The sequence below is a fragment of the Sciurus carolinensis genome, chromosome 13, assembly GCF_902686445.1.
Source record: "Sciurus carolinensis chromosome 13, mSciCar1.2, whole genome shotgun sequence".
NCBI lineage: Eukaryota > Metazoa > Chordata > Mammalia > Rodentia > Sciuridae > Sciurus > Sciurus carolinensis.
Window position 1 is genome coordinate 6,673,329 of NC_062225.1, and position 14,426 is coordinate 6,687,754.

At 50.0% G+C, this 14,426-nt stretch overlaps 1 protein-coding gene across 4 annotated transcripts in view; it reads left to right on the forward strand.

Annotated features, from left to right (window-relative positions):
* Vwa3b (von Willebrand factor A domain containing 3B) overlaps positions 1-14,426 on the forward strand; it is a 179,629-nt gene that overhangs the window by 73,698 nt on the left and 91,505 nt on the right. For all 4 annotated transcript variants that reach the window (XM_047522799.1, XM_047522801.1, XM_047522800.1 and 1 more), the window contains 3 exons: positions 4,614-4,810; positions 9,793-9,947; positions 14,225-14,363. In XM_047522799.1, the coding sequence (XP_047378755.1) occupies positions 4,614-4,810; positions 9,793-9,947; positions 14,225-14,363 (491 nt within the window). The remainder of the gene's footprint in view (positions 1-4,613; positions 4,811-9,792; positions 9,948-14,224; positions 14,364-14,426) is intronic.

Below are 14,426 nucleotides of genomic sequence, written 5' to 3' on the forward strand. Positions count from 1 at the left end.
GACCCTAACCGCTACGCATTCTAACGGGCTTCCCAGGTCCTAGGACAGTCTGCTCAGCAGACTCGAGGACTGTCCACCTAGAGGCAGTATGTGCCAGACCTGTGGTGTCAGGCCCATCGCTGCTTCCCGTCTGTCCTTGGCCCTTGTGTGTACAGTCCCAGGGGCACCCCAAAAATTTTACCATAAGCTCCTCAGTGAAGTAATTGGTTTGTAGACTATTGCTGGGTTACCATTATTAGGGTTTGGATCTGGAATGTCCCTAAAGCTCGTGCGTTGGAAGCATAAGCCCCATACAGTCAGGTTCTGAAGTGGACTCTGAGCTCATCAGTGGGTTAATCTCTTTGCTGGATTAATCCAGCGATAGTTGAAGGGACTACTGGCAGGAGAGACCTAGTTGGAGGGAGTAGGTAGCTAGGGGTGAGGACTGACTACGTTTTGTCCCTGGAATCTCTCTCTGCATCCCTCTCCTTCCCGGCGGCCACGAGCTGAGTGGCTTTCCTCTACCATGCCCTTCTGCCATGATGTTCGGCCCTCCTCAGGCCCAGAGCAATGGTGTTGGCCGGCCATGGACTGAATCCTCTGAAACCATGAGCCAAAATAAACCCTTGCTCCCAAGTTGTTCTTGTCGGGTACTTTGGTTACAGTGGTGTGGGTCGGTTTTGCACAGGTATGTCCCCCATCTCCTCCCTCCTCCTCTTCTGATACTCCTGCAGTCCAGGTGCGCACGCTCAGCACATGGTCTTTAGCAAGTGCAGAGTCACAGGAAATATCAGGCAGTAAGCCTGGCTCCCTGCTGGGTGCCGTCACCACCTGTCCCCTGGGCTCAGACCAGGCTGGGCTTCCTCTCGCCTTCGGGGCCCCTGGGCCCCTGCGGCTGTCAGTTGGCTTCCCCATCCCGCCAGCAGGTGGGACCCTGAGCGCGGCTTTCCCCGCCCCCAGCCGCCCTCCATTCTGTTCCCCGCTTCTCTCCCTCCTTTGCTTCCTCCCACCTGCGTTCTCAGCTTTCTTAACAGCATCGTTTTCCTGTGCCTTCCTGTAGGGGTGGCCAAGGGTTTGGTTGGTGTCCCAGGGCACCTGGATTCCTAGGGTTGTCGCACACCGTGTGCCCTGATGTGGTCTATAAAATACGAGCCCATTTGGGAATCCTGTTGGGGTGCGCCTCCTGGCCCGTTCCCGGGGAGGTGGGGAGGTTTGGAGAAGACCTGTGATCAAGAAACCCTTACAACGTGATTTTCAAGTTCCCCGAACTTTCCACGTAGCACCCTCTTTCTGAATAGCGGCCGTGGCACGTGTTGGAAGCGGTGTTGGTGGATCAGGGTGTTTCCCCGGCAGTGCCTGAAGTGGCTCCCCAGCCCGGAGCTCGTCTGCTCACCTGGTGACAGTCCCCTTGAAAGCCATTGGACTAGTGTGGCAGGAATGAGGAACCAGACAAGTAACGCTCTTGGGAAGAGGATGGGGGGCAGTTGTGGGGTTGTAAGTCTCCGTACCTGCAGGGCCCTGGGGAGCCAGCCTTGGCACAGGTGAAATGCACGATGGCCAGAGAGAGCACGCGGATAAACAACGCCCAGCTGACCGCGATGCTCGTGGCCCGACTGTAACAGTGCTGGTGTCAAAAGCATTGGCCAGTAGGGCCACTCCAAGTAGGAAGGAGAGGACCCATGAATGCTGTGCTCTGCCATCTGGTTCCCTCACCCCTCACTGCAAGGAAACCTCAAGCAATGGTCAGAGTGGGAGGGGAGAGCGCCATTGCCGGGCTGCCAGCTCCCGCCTCCCTATAAACCAGGGCTCGGTGGGTGCTGGGTGCGGGGATGGAAAGGCCCACTTACTAAGTGATGCTAATGACCAGCCACACCCGCCCCGCCCCTCCTGGGAAAAGTGAGGCTCAGCTGCTAATGGGTATAATTAGCCCTGAAAGGAAAAGATTCCACTCCTTTCCTGCTGTCCTCACTGGGAGCACCTGGGCTCTCGGTTTATGATTGATTAACCGCCCCTTCTCTCCTTTATGAAATTCACGTTCTTTGGGGGTCTTCACCTGAACCGCTTCTTGGGGTGATTAATTGGAAGCCTGAATCCTGCCCCCAAGGGGCTGCACCACCTGGTCCCCAGCAAATCTAGAACTTCAAAATGAGTCTCTGGCTCTTTAAAAACCCTTACAAGGGTTGGTTTGAATGTTTTTAGGAAGTTCTTTTAATGGTAAACTTGAATTTACACTTGAAGGGCTCTCTCTTCTTTTAAAAAGAAGACAACCCCCAAACCCACAAAGCAGGTGTGTGTTGCTATGGAAACAACTGGATGAAAATTTTATTCCCTACCACACCTGTCAATCAGGAGGAACGGGGAGGAGGAAAAGAATCTGTCTCCCTAAGAAGGAAGAAAGAGTGACACCCGCCTTGAAAATCAGGGTTGGGTCCTTGTTCCCCTGGTGTTGAAGACTGAGTACCCGAGAAACGCTGAGGCAAGGCAAAAAGTCTTGTTTAAAGGATAGAATGGAGAGAGAGAGAGAGAGAGAGAGAGAGAGAGAGAGAGAGAGAAAGGAGAGGAGAGGAGAGGAGAGGGAGAGGAGAGAGGGGAAAAAGAGAGAGATTCCCTGGAGAGGAGGGGGTCCAGAGCTGGTGCCTGAGGGAGAGGCGGTGTCCTGCCCCTTTATAGATTTCAGGTGTCCTTTCTTCTCCTGTCCCTCCCTCCCCCCCTGCCTACGTGGTGACCCAAAGGTTGTGCGGAGAGCAGTCTGGGGGAGCGCTTGTGTTGGAAGATGTGGCCCCCTTGCAGGCGGTTAGCAGCCAGCTGGTGGGAGGCTCTCTCCCCATCTGCCCATCTCAAGAGCAGACGGGAGGCGGGTGATTAGTTAGCAGTCACTGAGGGAAGACAGCCATGGGAGGGTCCGTGTTCTCGGCAGCTTCCTGGGACTGAGGAGAGCCTTGGAGGGAACCCAGGAGGCCCAGACTGCGCTCCCTGAGGCAGAAGGGTGAGCTGGCGCCAGGTGTGGAAGGACACCAGGGGCGTTGGGGTGGCGCTCACAGGGGCTCTGGGTGGCAGCTGGGTTTAAAGTTCAGAAGCCCAGACAAGCTTCTTTGGTAAGTCCTGGCTCCTGCAGGCTTCAGAGTGAGATCTGTCAAAGGTGTCCTGTTCAGTCGTGGGACCTGGCTCAGGTGAAGTGTGAACGGGCAGCTCCAATTACTGGGGGATAATTGGCTTCAAAGTGTTTTCTTTCCCTGAATCTTCTGACGATGATGTAGCCCCTTGCGTAGAGCGAAGGGTACTTGTGTTCCCCTAACAGTGAGTGCAACTATTTAATTGCAGTCAGTGCTTCGTATCCTGAAGTTCTTCGTCTGAGAATTCAACCAGCAATGGCTCAAAATGTTCAGAAAAGACTGTGTCTGTACTGAACATGTACAGACTTTTTTTCTTGTCATTATTTCCCGACAGCCTACCAACCATTCGCCCAGCATTGATGCTGTAGGAGTTATGGTCAATCAGCTAGGGTTGACTTAAAGTGCATCAGAGGATGTCTTAGGTTCTATGTCTTGTAGGAGAGACGTGAGCATCTACAGACTTTGGTATCCTGGTTCCAATCCCCTGCAGATGCTGAAGGACTACCGTACAGAGAACTTCTGGAAAACAAAGGGACTGTGCCTGAAGTTGGGAATAGTTGGGTCATTGACAAGTTCTGGGTTATTTGGTGATCTGCGAGCCTAAGGAGAGTTGTCCTAGCTATTGCTCCAGGCGTCTGGGCTGACCTATGTGGCTTCCGAGACAGCAGAGCTGAGGGCCACGTTCTTAATAGGGACAAATCCTCCCCCAAGGTAAAAACAGACTTCAAGGGAAGCAGCCTAACAGCTGTTGTGTGTTGATAGACTTCACCTCTCCCTAAGTTGTAGGCTGTACATCCCTAATTCTCTTCCCACCTCATTACAAGGAAAAAAAAAAAAAGATCAGGTGACTTTTCTTATTGAATTACTGCAACATACTTAGAAAGGCCAACAGATACTAACTTCCATCTGCAGGTAAAGACATCTGCCTAAGCTCAAGAGGTCAAGTGGGGTGTCCCACCCAAATTTGAGCAACTAGCCCAAGCGAGAGAGGCAGGACTTGAATCCACAGCCTCTGACCCCAAGCCTCTGACACACAGCCTTGGTCCATCATGCAGCGCACTCGGGCACTGGGTCAGTTATCTTAAGTAGAGAAGGAAATGAGATGAAAAGTCTTAGATTCCTGCCAGGCACAGTGACGCATGCCTGTTATCCCAGTGGCTCAGGAGGCTGAGGCAGGAGGATCACGAGTTCAAAGCCAGCCTCAGCAAAAGCAAGGCACTAAACTACTCAGTGAGACTCTGTCTCTAAATAAAATACAAAATAAGGCTGAGGATGTGGCTCAGTGGTGGAGGGCCCCTGAGTTCACTCCCTTGTGTCCCCTCCCCCTGCCAAAAAAACCCTTAGATTCCCGCGTCTACTCCTGTGCACTAACTCTCTGCCAGCCCTGCTTTGGAAAGCTTCTTTCCTGAAATGCAGCGTGGCTAACAAAGGCGTGTCCCAGCCTGGTGCACAGGAAGCCGAGGGTGTAATAGGAGTGGTCTGTGCAGAATGAATGGCTCATGAACTGTATTCCAAAAACAGAGTCAGGAGCAGCATTTGTGGAGAATGAGTCCAATCCAGAAGACACCTGGGACTCTAAGAAGTGGCTACAGAAACACGGCTTGAAGGCCCAGAAGCTGTCATTTTATGATGTCCTTGCTGCCTGCTCTTTCCGCCATGCTGATGGAGTCGTGGATATAAAAGCCAAACCTGAGGATGAGTCCGTGCAGACCAGTGCGGTAGGTGAAGTGAACTTTGGGAGGGGCTGTGGAATCCCCATAAATGCCCTAGGCGGTGAGGCCTCCCTCGGGTTCAAAACCCAGGGCAGGACCACACTGAAGGCAGCCAGGAGGGAAATCAGCTTGTTTCCATGAAGAAAGGTGTTCCTTCTACTCCCTGCCTTATTCTTCTCTAAATGGTACCCGGGAGAGCAGAGATCTAGACTGGGAATGGTTTCTAGTTGTCTTAGTTTTCTTTTGTGTTGATAAAACAGAATACCTGATGCTGGGTACTTTATAAAGAAAAGAGGTTTATTTAGCTCACAGTTTGGAGGCTGCAAGCCCCATATCAGACAACCTCTGCTGCTTGGCTTCTGGTGAGGGTCCCCTGGCTGCATTACAACATGGCAGAGAAGTGGAAAGGGAAGTGGACACATGTAGAAGGGGACCCGGTTGTTCACTTTATAACAGTCTGCTCTGATGAGAACACTCACTCACTCTGCAAGACAGCATCCATCCCCTTCAGAGGGCCGCCATGACCTTCCACTAGGGCCCCCTCTTAAAGGTTCCGCTACCTCTCAACGCTGATGCACTAGGGACCAAGGCATATGGACCTGTGGGGGGACATGCTCAAACCATTTCTAAACCATAACACTAGATACGTGTGAATTATGGATAAGCCATTGGCTGGGACTGTAGAAATTCAGGCATTAGAGTTTGAATTATTCAACATTCTGTCCAAAGAGAGGACCTTCTTCCACACAGGATAGAAAGAAGCAACTGCTGGTGGATGCTCCAAAAGCAGGCATTTCTGTGGTCCTCATGACTTCTCACTCTCTCAAAGGTGCAGTCTTCTTGTGACTACCAGCCAGCACGGAATGGATTCCCAGTAAATATCAAATCACTTTCTCCAAAGGGTGATAGCCCCAGATGAGGGTACATTGAGAACTTTGGAAGCTGTAGTTCCCTTGTGCCAAGGGGGTCTCATGGGAATACAGCTTCTCACAGCGCCTGACTCTGGCTCCCGGTGGAAGGATCATCTTATTCACAGTGGTTTCTGTCCTCTAGCGTCACACACGTGAGTCAGTAGCCCAAGAATTTGCATCAATAATGTCTTCATCGGTTTTGTGTTACCAAATACCTGAGGCTGGGAAATTTATAAAGAAAAGAGGTTTATTAAGCTCATAGTTCTGCAAGTCAAAGAGCATGGTGCTGGTATCTGCTTGGTTTCTGGTGCAGTCCTCACTGTGTCATGGCGGAAGAGAGGGAGGAAAGCAGGTACAGGTGGAAGAGCACCTTGTGAGAGACAGACGGGGATGACAAGCCACTCCAGGGGTCAGCAACCCGGTGCTCAGAGACTTAACTCAATCCCACAAGAAGAACACGAATCTCTCTTAACAACCTCATGGCCTCTTAGAGCCCCCTGCCTCCCAACACCGCCACAGTGGGGACCAGGTCTCAACATGGTGAGGATGAACTGTACTCAAACCTTCAGGGTCCCTGAAGCTGCCGGTCCAGGGACGGCACTTGGAGAAACAGCCACATGCAGAACAGGAACCAAGAGACTTGGGATCCAAAGCTTAGAAGTATGGAAAGACCAAGATGAAAGAAAATCGGGATACAAGGAGCCTTCCAGATGTTTAAAACCAGAGGAAACGGTTTTAGGAGGTGATGACATTCTGTGCTGAGAGGTGAGGGTCGAAATGCAAACCAGAACAGACCTGCTGGCCCCTTGGCCCCACGGAGATGAGTGGGGAGGGGATCAAGGCCCTCTGCAAACAGGGTTGAGGCTCTGCTTCAAGGTCAAGGCCATCACTGAGGCAAGCGTAGATCCAGGGCCGGGAGACTCCGACCTCTCTGAGCCCTGGGAAGGGCTGTTTCCCTCCAGCCACTTCCACCTTGCCAAGTTGATTCTTTGCCCTCCTGCTGCCGGGTGCTCACAAGGAGCTGCAGGAGGAAAATATAAAAGCAGAATTAGAAAAACACAGGATGCGAGACCTGTTTTCTGGCGTATCCTAGGAAGCAGAGTAATTGCTGCAGGGCAGGGAAAATCTCATTTGTGCCCCCACCCGCAGCCCCATTTTCCAGCTTTGTAGACGTTATTCAGTCAGTAATGTTCAGGAAGTTACTTACACATAACTAAATTTCCATTGTGGAAATACATTAGACCCTGGGTATTTAAAAATACTCATCCTGTTGATTTGGATGCAGCCGACCTTGAGTCTGTGACCATACGCTCAGGCCCAGAGCTAGCTCCAGTATCGATTTCTTCCATACTCTTTCTTGATGATTTTAAATGACATTTTAGAGGGTCAGCTTGAAGAATTTGGCTTATAAAAGGGGACTTTGGCCTCAAATTCCTTATGCTAATGAATAATAACGCAGCGAAGTTTGAGAATGACAAAGTGCAGCTCTCCTTTTCCACAGATACTGATACTGAAAATATCCACCTATAATGAATAGCTTTACTTTTAGTATTTAGACTGTGGATCCCAAACTGAATTTAACCCTAAAATTGGGATGTGGATAAAGCAGACAGAAGCTTCAGCTGTGAAATAAGTAGATTATCGAGGGTTCCCACTGGGCTGGACCCCTAAGCATTAAACTGTAAAAACTGGCTTAAACGGATACAGATCCAAGAAACCCGTTTACATTGAGAAGTAAAGGGGTAAAGAGACCTCGCTGTGCACCACTTCCAAGATGGATGAGGAGGCGGGCCTCCTTCTCCCCGTCTGTGAAACGGGCACAAGTCCACGTTTGAACGTGCACGTGGGAGCCCCTTTCTGAGTTGCAGACGCTGACATCGAGGGTGCCTGATCAGCACCGTGGACCGCCTCCGTGTTGTAGGTGAGAGGTGGACACTGGGGTTCTCACATTTGCACATGAGAACGGGAAGTTGTCCATCCGTGGCCGGCTGGATCTGGGGTCCCCGCTCCCACCTGCCGCCCCCCTGGGGCACGCCGTCGCCCAGCGGCCTGCCTCCAGGTAGCTTTCCATCTCAAGTTTTCCAGGTGACTATCCACAGGGCACAGGGGAAATGACCTGTGGGGACCAAGAGGCCCTTGCGCGGGACGACCCCGCAGGGAGGGAGAAGCAGGGCGACACATGTTTCCCCGCCCACCTTTGTGCTGGGGTCCAGGCCTGGGTCCCTTCCCCACCCGCCTTGGCAGCACAGGGCTGATCTCACCGGTGCCCCGCAAGCCCACCCTCACCAGCAGCTGCTGGCCCCCTGCCCCTCGCCCTGCCTGGCTCTAGCATTCCCGTCCCTCTGGCGTGCAGGCTGTGTCCCTCCCATTCCCCGGGGGCCTGGACATGGTGGTGGCCTCCTCGCTCCTCTCTGCTGCCCTGTCTCCACATCTTCGGACTCCCTGCCCCTCCTCGTGGCTGTTACCTGCTGCGCCCAGCTTGACCCCACGGGTCCTCGGAGCTGATGGCTTGTCCTTCCTCGTGGGCAACAACCCCTGCTCTTCTTAGTGACTCCGACCCCACCTTGGCAGTCTTCCTACTGTGCCGACCTTCCTTTCCTTTGACTGCCCACTTCTCCAGTGACTGCCCCTCCACTCCGTCAGGTCCACCCCTGCCTAGCTGTACCCTTGACCTTGTCATCACAAATAACTGCGTCAACACAGCCCCATCATCAGCGCCACACGTCCCCCTCTCTGACCGCGCTCAATCCTCAACCCCGTGGGGACATACGGGTCATTTCCTCCGTCCTCTCCAGCTGTCTGTCCCTCCCACGCATCCTCATAGGCCCCCTCTCTTCATTGCATTGGTCTGGCAGAAGTCCTTCCCTGGTAGCGTCCACCTTTCCGTCAGCACATCTGCATTTGGTAAACGGCTCCAGTCCCCATATGATTTCTCCACGCACGAACCACCCGCAGGAGTGGAGTTTTAGATCTGGCCCACGCCTGCTTCTGCTTCATCTCTTTCCTTCCTCTGCTTCCCTTTAGAATCCAGCTCCTCAGTGACTTGTGGACATGCCCTTCCTCCTCCGCTTGGCTCTGCCAATGCCCTCCCGGGCCCCTTCCAATCAGGAGTGTCTCCTTCCCTTGGCCACGCTCCTCTGGCTATGACCTTCCCCAGATTCCACAAATGCCCAGGCAAACTCGGCTGGGGACGTGACCTTGCCGGGCCCTCCAGCTTCCCCCAGGCCTGCCCTGGCCTCCTGGCTCCTTCAGGTCTCAGCTCCGGTTTCCCTTCTCCCGAGCTTTCCCCTTGGGTTTTAAGGGTCCTGCCCTCTGCCCTCCTCCCCGGCACTCTCCATTCTCCTTCCCTGCCTTATCTTCCTCCCAAGCCCTTGGCGGCCTCTGCCCTACTGTATTCTGCTTTGCTTCTGATCTGGCTCTTCCCCTGCTAGCATGAGCTCCTGAAGGCAGGTTTGGGGGTCTCTGTTGTGGACTGTATCCCTGGTGCCTGGCACGAGCAGTGACGGATCTGATGAGAGCATTCCTTGTGGGAGCCTCTGTCCTTGAGCCAGGTCTGTATGGTCTAGTGGAAGGCTCTAGACATGGGATGGGGTTCGTAGCTACCTGGCTTCATTTGTGGCTGGAAGCAGCCGTGGAAAGAGGTTTTGGGTGACTCCCAAGTCCCGCCTCCTTCAGCATGGTCCGTGGTCTCCCTGACCCTCTGGTGCACTGTGAACTTTCTTCTTTGTCAAGATTTTCTCCGTCCTTTCTGTCTCAACGCAGCACCAGGTACTGGGTTATCCAGTACTCTGCATTGTTAATTCTCTGTGTGTGTAGTGTCGTGTCTCCCTCCTGCTGGAATCATTGGCGCCTCCCGGGCGCAGATAGGACCATGCGTGTCTTTCTGACCATTGTATATGACACCTAGCATCCTGTGGAGCAGGCACCAGAACGTGTGTGTTTGAATTAGTGACTGAATGATTTTGTGGCAGGATGAGAACTAAAGTTTGTACCAATTAGGCAGAGGCGGAAGTGCCATCCTGGCGACCTTCCTTCTCTGAATGGTTTGAGTAGCTTCTGTCCTTGTCCCTTCCTTAGGAGACCAAGAAGAAGATAGTCCATGCAAAATACTGCAACAGGTTTATCCATGCTGCCTGGAAGGATGGGACCTTGGTCCACGTCAACATCACCAAGGAGAAGTTCAAGTGGTACAGGGAGAGAGTTCACAGGGCGCTGGCCCGGATCCAGAGGAGGTTGGTGTATTCCCAGGAGGGTGCAAGCGGGCTAATCCTTCTCAAAATGCAAATCTGCTTGATCTCTAGGTAAAAGCTCAACTAAGAGAAGTGACCAAGTTGGGCCCAGTGGCACACACATATAATCCCAGCGGCTTGGGAGGCTGAGGCAGGAGGAGCACAAAGTCAATGCCAGCTTCAGTAACTTAGTGAGAACCTGTCTCTAAATAAAATATATAAAAGGGCTGGGGATGTGGCTCAGCTGTTAAGTGCCCCTGGGTTCAATCCCTGGTACCAAAAAAAAAAAAAAAAAAAGGCAAAGTAGCCAATAAACACACTGTTAAGTCAAGGTGACTGTCCCCTGGTTCACAATGACCTTGATGATATTGAGGGGGAATTTGTGGATGCTGGTTCCATGCTGCCTTGGTACCAGTGCAGGTTCTTGAAAGCAGCAGGGGTGTGGATCACACTGATCACGCTTGGCTTCGCTGCAGGAGGTTGCATCTGGATGGGGGCCACAGTGCATCGCAGACTACAGTACACCTGCCTGCCTTCCACCCTTGAATGTTTCATTTCAAAAGCATTTCATTGTGCCTCTTGCAATGTTGGACAATCTTAGAAAACATCTGAAATGTGTACATAAAATTCAACTAAAAGAAACTTCCTGTCTTCCCTCTCGGGTTCTTAAAATCTGATGGTGCTCCTGCTGCAGCCTCAGGGAGGGCCCGGTGAGGATGATCTGCCCGACTGTCTTCACCTCCCAGGGCCAGGGGCCAGTGTCAGACCCCAAAAACCAAATTCATTTAGATGCATGGGGTCTGAGGTCCAATGGAGCTGGATTGTCATCTCAACTCTGCCACTTGCTGTGTGACCCTGGGGAAGTTAGTTAATGTCTTTGGATATCAAGTGGGGATAGTGACGCCATTTATAAATTGTTCTGTGGATGAGTCAAGGTACTAGACCTAATGAGTTTCAACCAGCGCCAGCCTGCAACAGCCACGGGAACATGAGAGGCCTCTTTCCTCCTGCGCTTTGTCAGACAGCTGCAGGTCATGGGCACCCATCTGCCAGGCCGGCCTTCCAAATCCCAGGCAGGGATGGGTCACTCCTACCCAGCAGCCCCGGTGTCTGGGTGTCTGCAGCTGACTCCCTGGGGAGAGTGGCTTGGGCTGTGGATCTGGGAGGGACAACACCTGGCATCCCTGGGGTCCCTTTGTTCCTCTGCTCCCCACAGATGTCAAGGCGTGTCAGGAAGTTTTCTTTCTTCTACTTTCTTCTAAGACAGTGTTGAAGTCTTCAACTCTAGTTTTGGATTCACCCACTCCTTTCATTTGTCAGTACTTTTTTCTGTCCTGAAGCTTTGTTAGTGGGCCGAGCACCTTGAGGAAACCTGGTTTTCTTGTAACAATATATACGAATATTGTTTTTAAATAAGTCTGGTGATCTTTGCCTTTTAATTGGAGTGTTGTGAGCATTTACATTTAATGTGATCAGTGATTTGCTTGGATTTAAATCAGACATCTTGCTCTTTGTTTTCTATTTGTCGCTTTTCTTCTTTTTTCTCTTTTTACTTCTTTTTGCCTTTCTTTTGTTTATTTTTTATGGTTCCATTTTATCTCCACTCTTATCTTATTAACCCCACCTCTTTGTTTTGACATGTGTAACTAGTTAGCATTTACAGTATGCATCTTTCACTTATCATGTCTACCTCAAATAATATCATATCACTTTGTGTGTAAGACTCTTACAACTTTCATTTCCCTCTTGTTTAATTTTTTTTTTTTTTTTTTTTTTTTTTTTTTGGTAGTGCTGGGGATAGAACCCAGGGCTTCACACTTGCCAGGCAATACTGTACCCCTGAGCTACATCCTCAGTCCCTTCTAGACTTGACTTCCACACGTGTTTTACAAATGGCTTGTTGTCTTCTAACTAGAGTAAACATCAGAAGACATGTATTTTACATTTGTCCACATACTTGATATTTCTGTTGCTCTTTTTTCCTTTTTTTGGACCCAGAATCCACTTAGCATCATTTTATTTCTTCCTGAAGGAAGATTAGCACATTTCCTGTAGCGTGAGTGATGAATTGTCCATTAGTGGTGAGTTGTCTCAGCTGTTTAAGTCTGAAAGACTCTCACATTTACCTTTATATCTTGAAAGATATTTTTGCTAAATATAGAATTTTAGCTTTAAAATTTTATCTTTTGTCACTTTAAAAATCTTCCTCTCTTGTCTCCTGGCTTTGCTGGCATGATTTACAATTAGAAGACTCTTGCTATTCTTAGGTCTGTTCCTTTCCATGTAAAGTGTGTTTTTTCTGTCCCTGGTTGCTTATAAGATTTTTCTCTTTGTCACTGGATTTCATCAATTTTGTTATGATGTACTCTGCTGTGGTGTTCTTTGTGTTCTTCTCTTTGGGTTATTTGATCTTCTTGGATCTGTATGTATATTGTTTCAATCAAAATCAGAACATTTTGACCATATTTCTTCAAATATTTTTCTCTTTTACCTGTCTGTCATAGACTCTAATGATGTATTTAGCCTCATAGACTCTAATTACACATATCTTAGACTCCTTGATATTGTTCCATGGGCCACTTATTCTCTGTGAAAGTTTAAAAATCTTTTTTCTCTGTTGCATTATTCCCATTGCTGTTTCTTTTAAAAGTTATCAAATTATTCCCATTGCTGTTTCTTTTAAAAGTTTCCCTGATCTTTTCTTCTTCTGTTGTTTAGTGCATTGTTAATATTATGCTGTTATTTTTCATTTCAGATGTTGTATCCCTCTGGAAGTTCCACTTGGGTCTTCTTTGTCTTCCATTTCTCTTCTTAGTCTGTTTACACAGATTAATTACATCTCTAACAATGTGTAGCATTTTTTTCTGCCAATTCCATTGGGTGTGTTGTTTTAGGGTCTGTTTCTATTAATCCCTTTTTCTTCTATCATGGATCATATACACCTGTTTCATTGCACACCTGTTAATTTTTTATTGGATGCCAGAAATTTTGAGTTTTACATTGTTGGGTGCTGGATGTCACTAGTTTGTTGTTGATGTTTGATTGTTTTGTTTTGTTTTTGGTACCAGGGATTGAACCTACAGATGCTTAACCACTGAGCCACATACCCAGCCCTTTTTATTTTTTATTTTGAGACAGAGTCTCCCTAGATTGCTTAGGGCCTTGCTAATTTGCTGAGGCTGGTTTTGAACTTGTGATCCTTCAGCCTCTGTCTCCCGAGTTGCAGAGATCATGGGCGAGTGCCACAGCGTCTGGCTACTCTCTTTTCATGTCTGTTCCATGTCAGTTCACTAACTTGGAATCAGTCTGACCCTGAGTCTTGCTTCTAAGTCTTGTTAGTGTAGGTCCAGGGTGGCATTTATTCCAGGGCTCATTTGGTCCTATGACAAGCCAGTGTCCTTCTGAGGGCCCCACTTGATTGTCCCCATATCAAGGAGGTTTAAATGACCTCTCTGCAGGTTGAATTCTTCCTGACCTGTATGAGCTCTGAGGAGTCCATCCACTCACTCCTTCCTGTTGATTTGTTCCCTGGCTTCCAGAGTCCCTTCCCCAGCACTTAGCCAAAATCTGGAGGGCACTCTTCTGCAGATCCCTGGAGCACGTTTCTCTCTGTCTCTCCCCATAACCTCGACACTCTCCCTCTGTCTAACCCTCTTCAATATTTTGCCCTACATATTCGGGTTGCCTAGGTCTTGCTGGACTCTGTACTCAGTTTCGTGTCTTTTCCCTGCCCTCTTTCCCTGGGCTTTATCCTCCAGGCTTCCCTGGCAGCCATGAACTTCAGTAACATCCCTTGAGGGACCACAGAGCAGTCCCACTCACGCAGCCACCTGGGGCTTGGTTGTTACAGGGTCTTGAGCTGCCTGATACTGTCCATCAGCTCCTTTGGAGCACATGCCGCTCTACCAGCTTGACAGTAGATAGCAGAATTTAGGAACAAATGGTCTGAATTTATAGCTGAGGGTCCCCACGAATCAGTGACTAGAAGTAATTTCCTCTTGGCTCCAGCTCCCATGTAGGATTTAATTTTCTGTCCTACTGATTTCTAGTTCTGTTTTATTTGGATTGCTGAGGTTGGTAGAGGGGGTTGGGAAGGCAACCAGCCCACATGCAGGATTTTCTACAGAAAAATTTCAAAGGGAGTAATCCACTGGCTGAAGAGTGGGTGTAGGCAACGTGTCCCACAGCGCTGGCCAAGGAGCTGCACTGTTCAGCGGTAAGGAAGGCGATCTCGTGGCCTGCAAGTCTGACCATTTATTTTGGAACCTTCTCCTGCCTAGGATTAAATGGCTGGAGGACGGGAGCCAGATCCTCTTTGGGAAGGTGCGTGAAGATTGCATCTACATCCTCATCGATACGTCTCACTCCATGAAGAGCAAACTGGACTTGGTGAAGAACAAGATCCTTCGGCTTATACAGGTTAGGTGGAGTGATCAGGTCCATGCGTTCAGGGCCTGCACGTCGCAAATGCACCTGCACCAA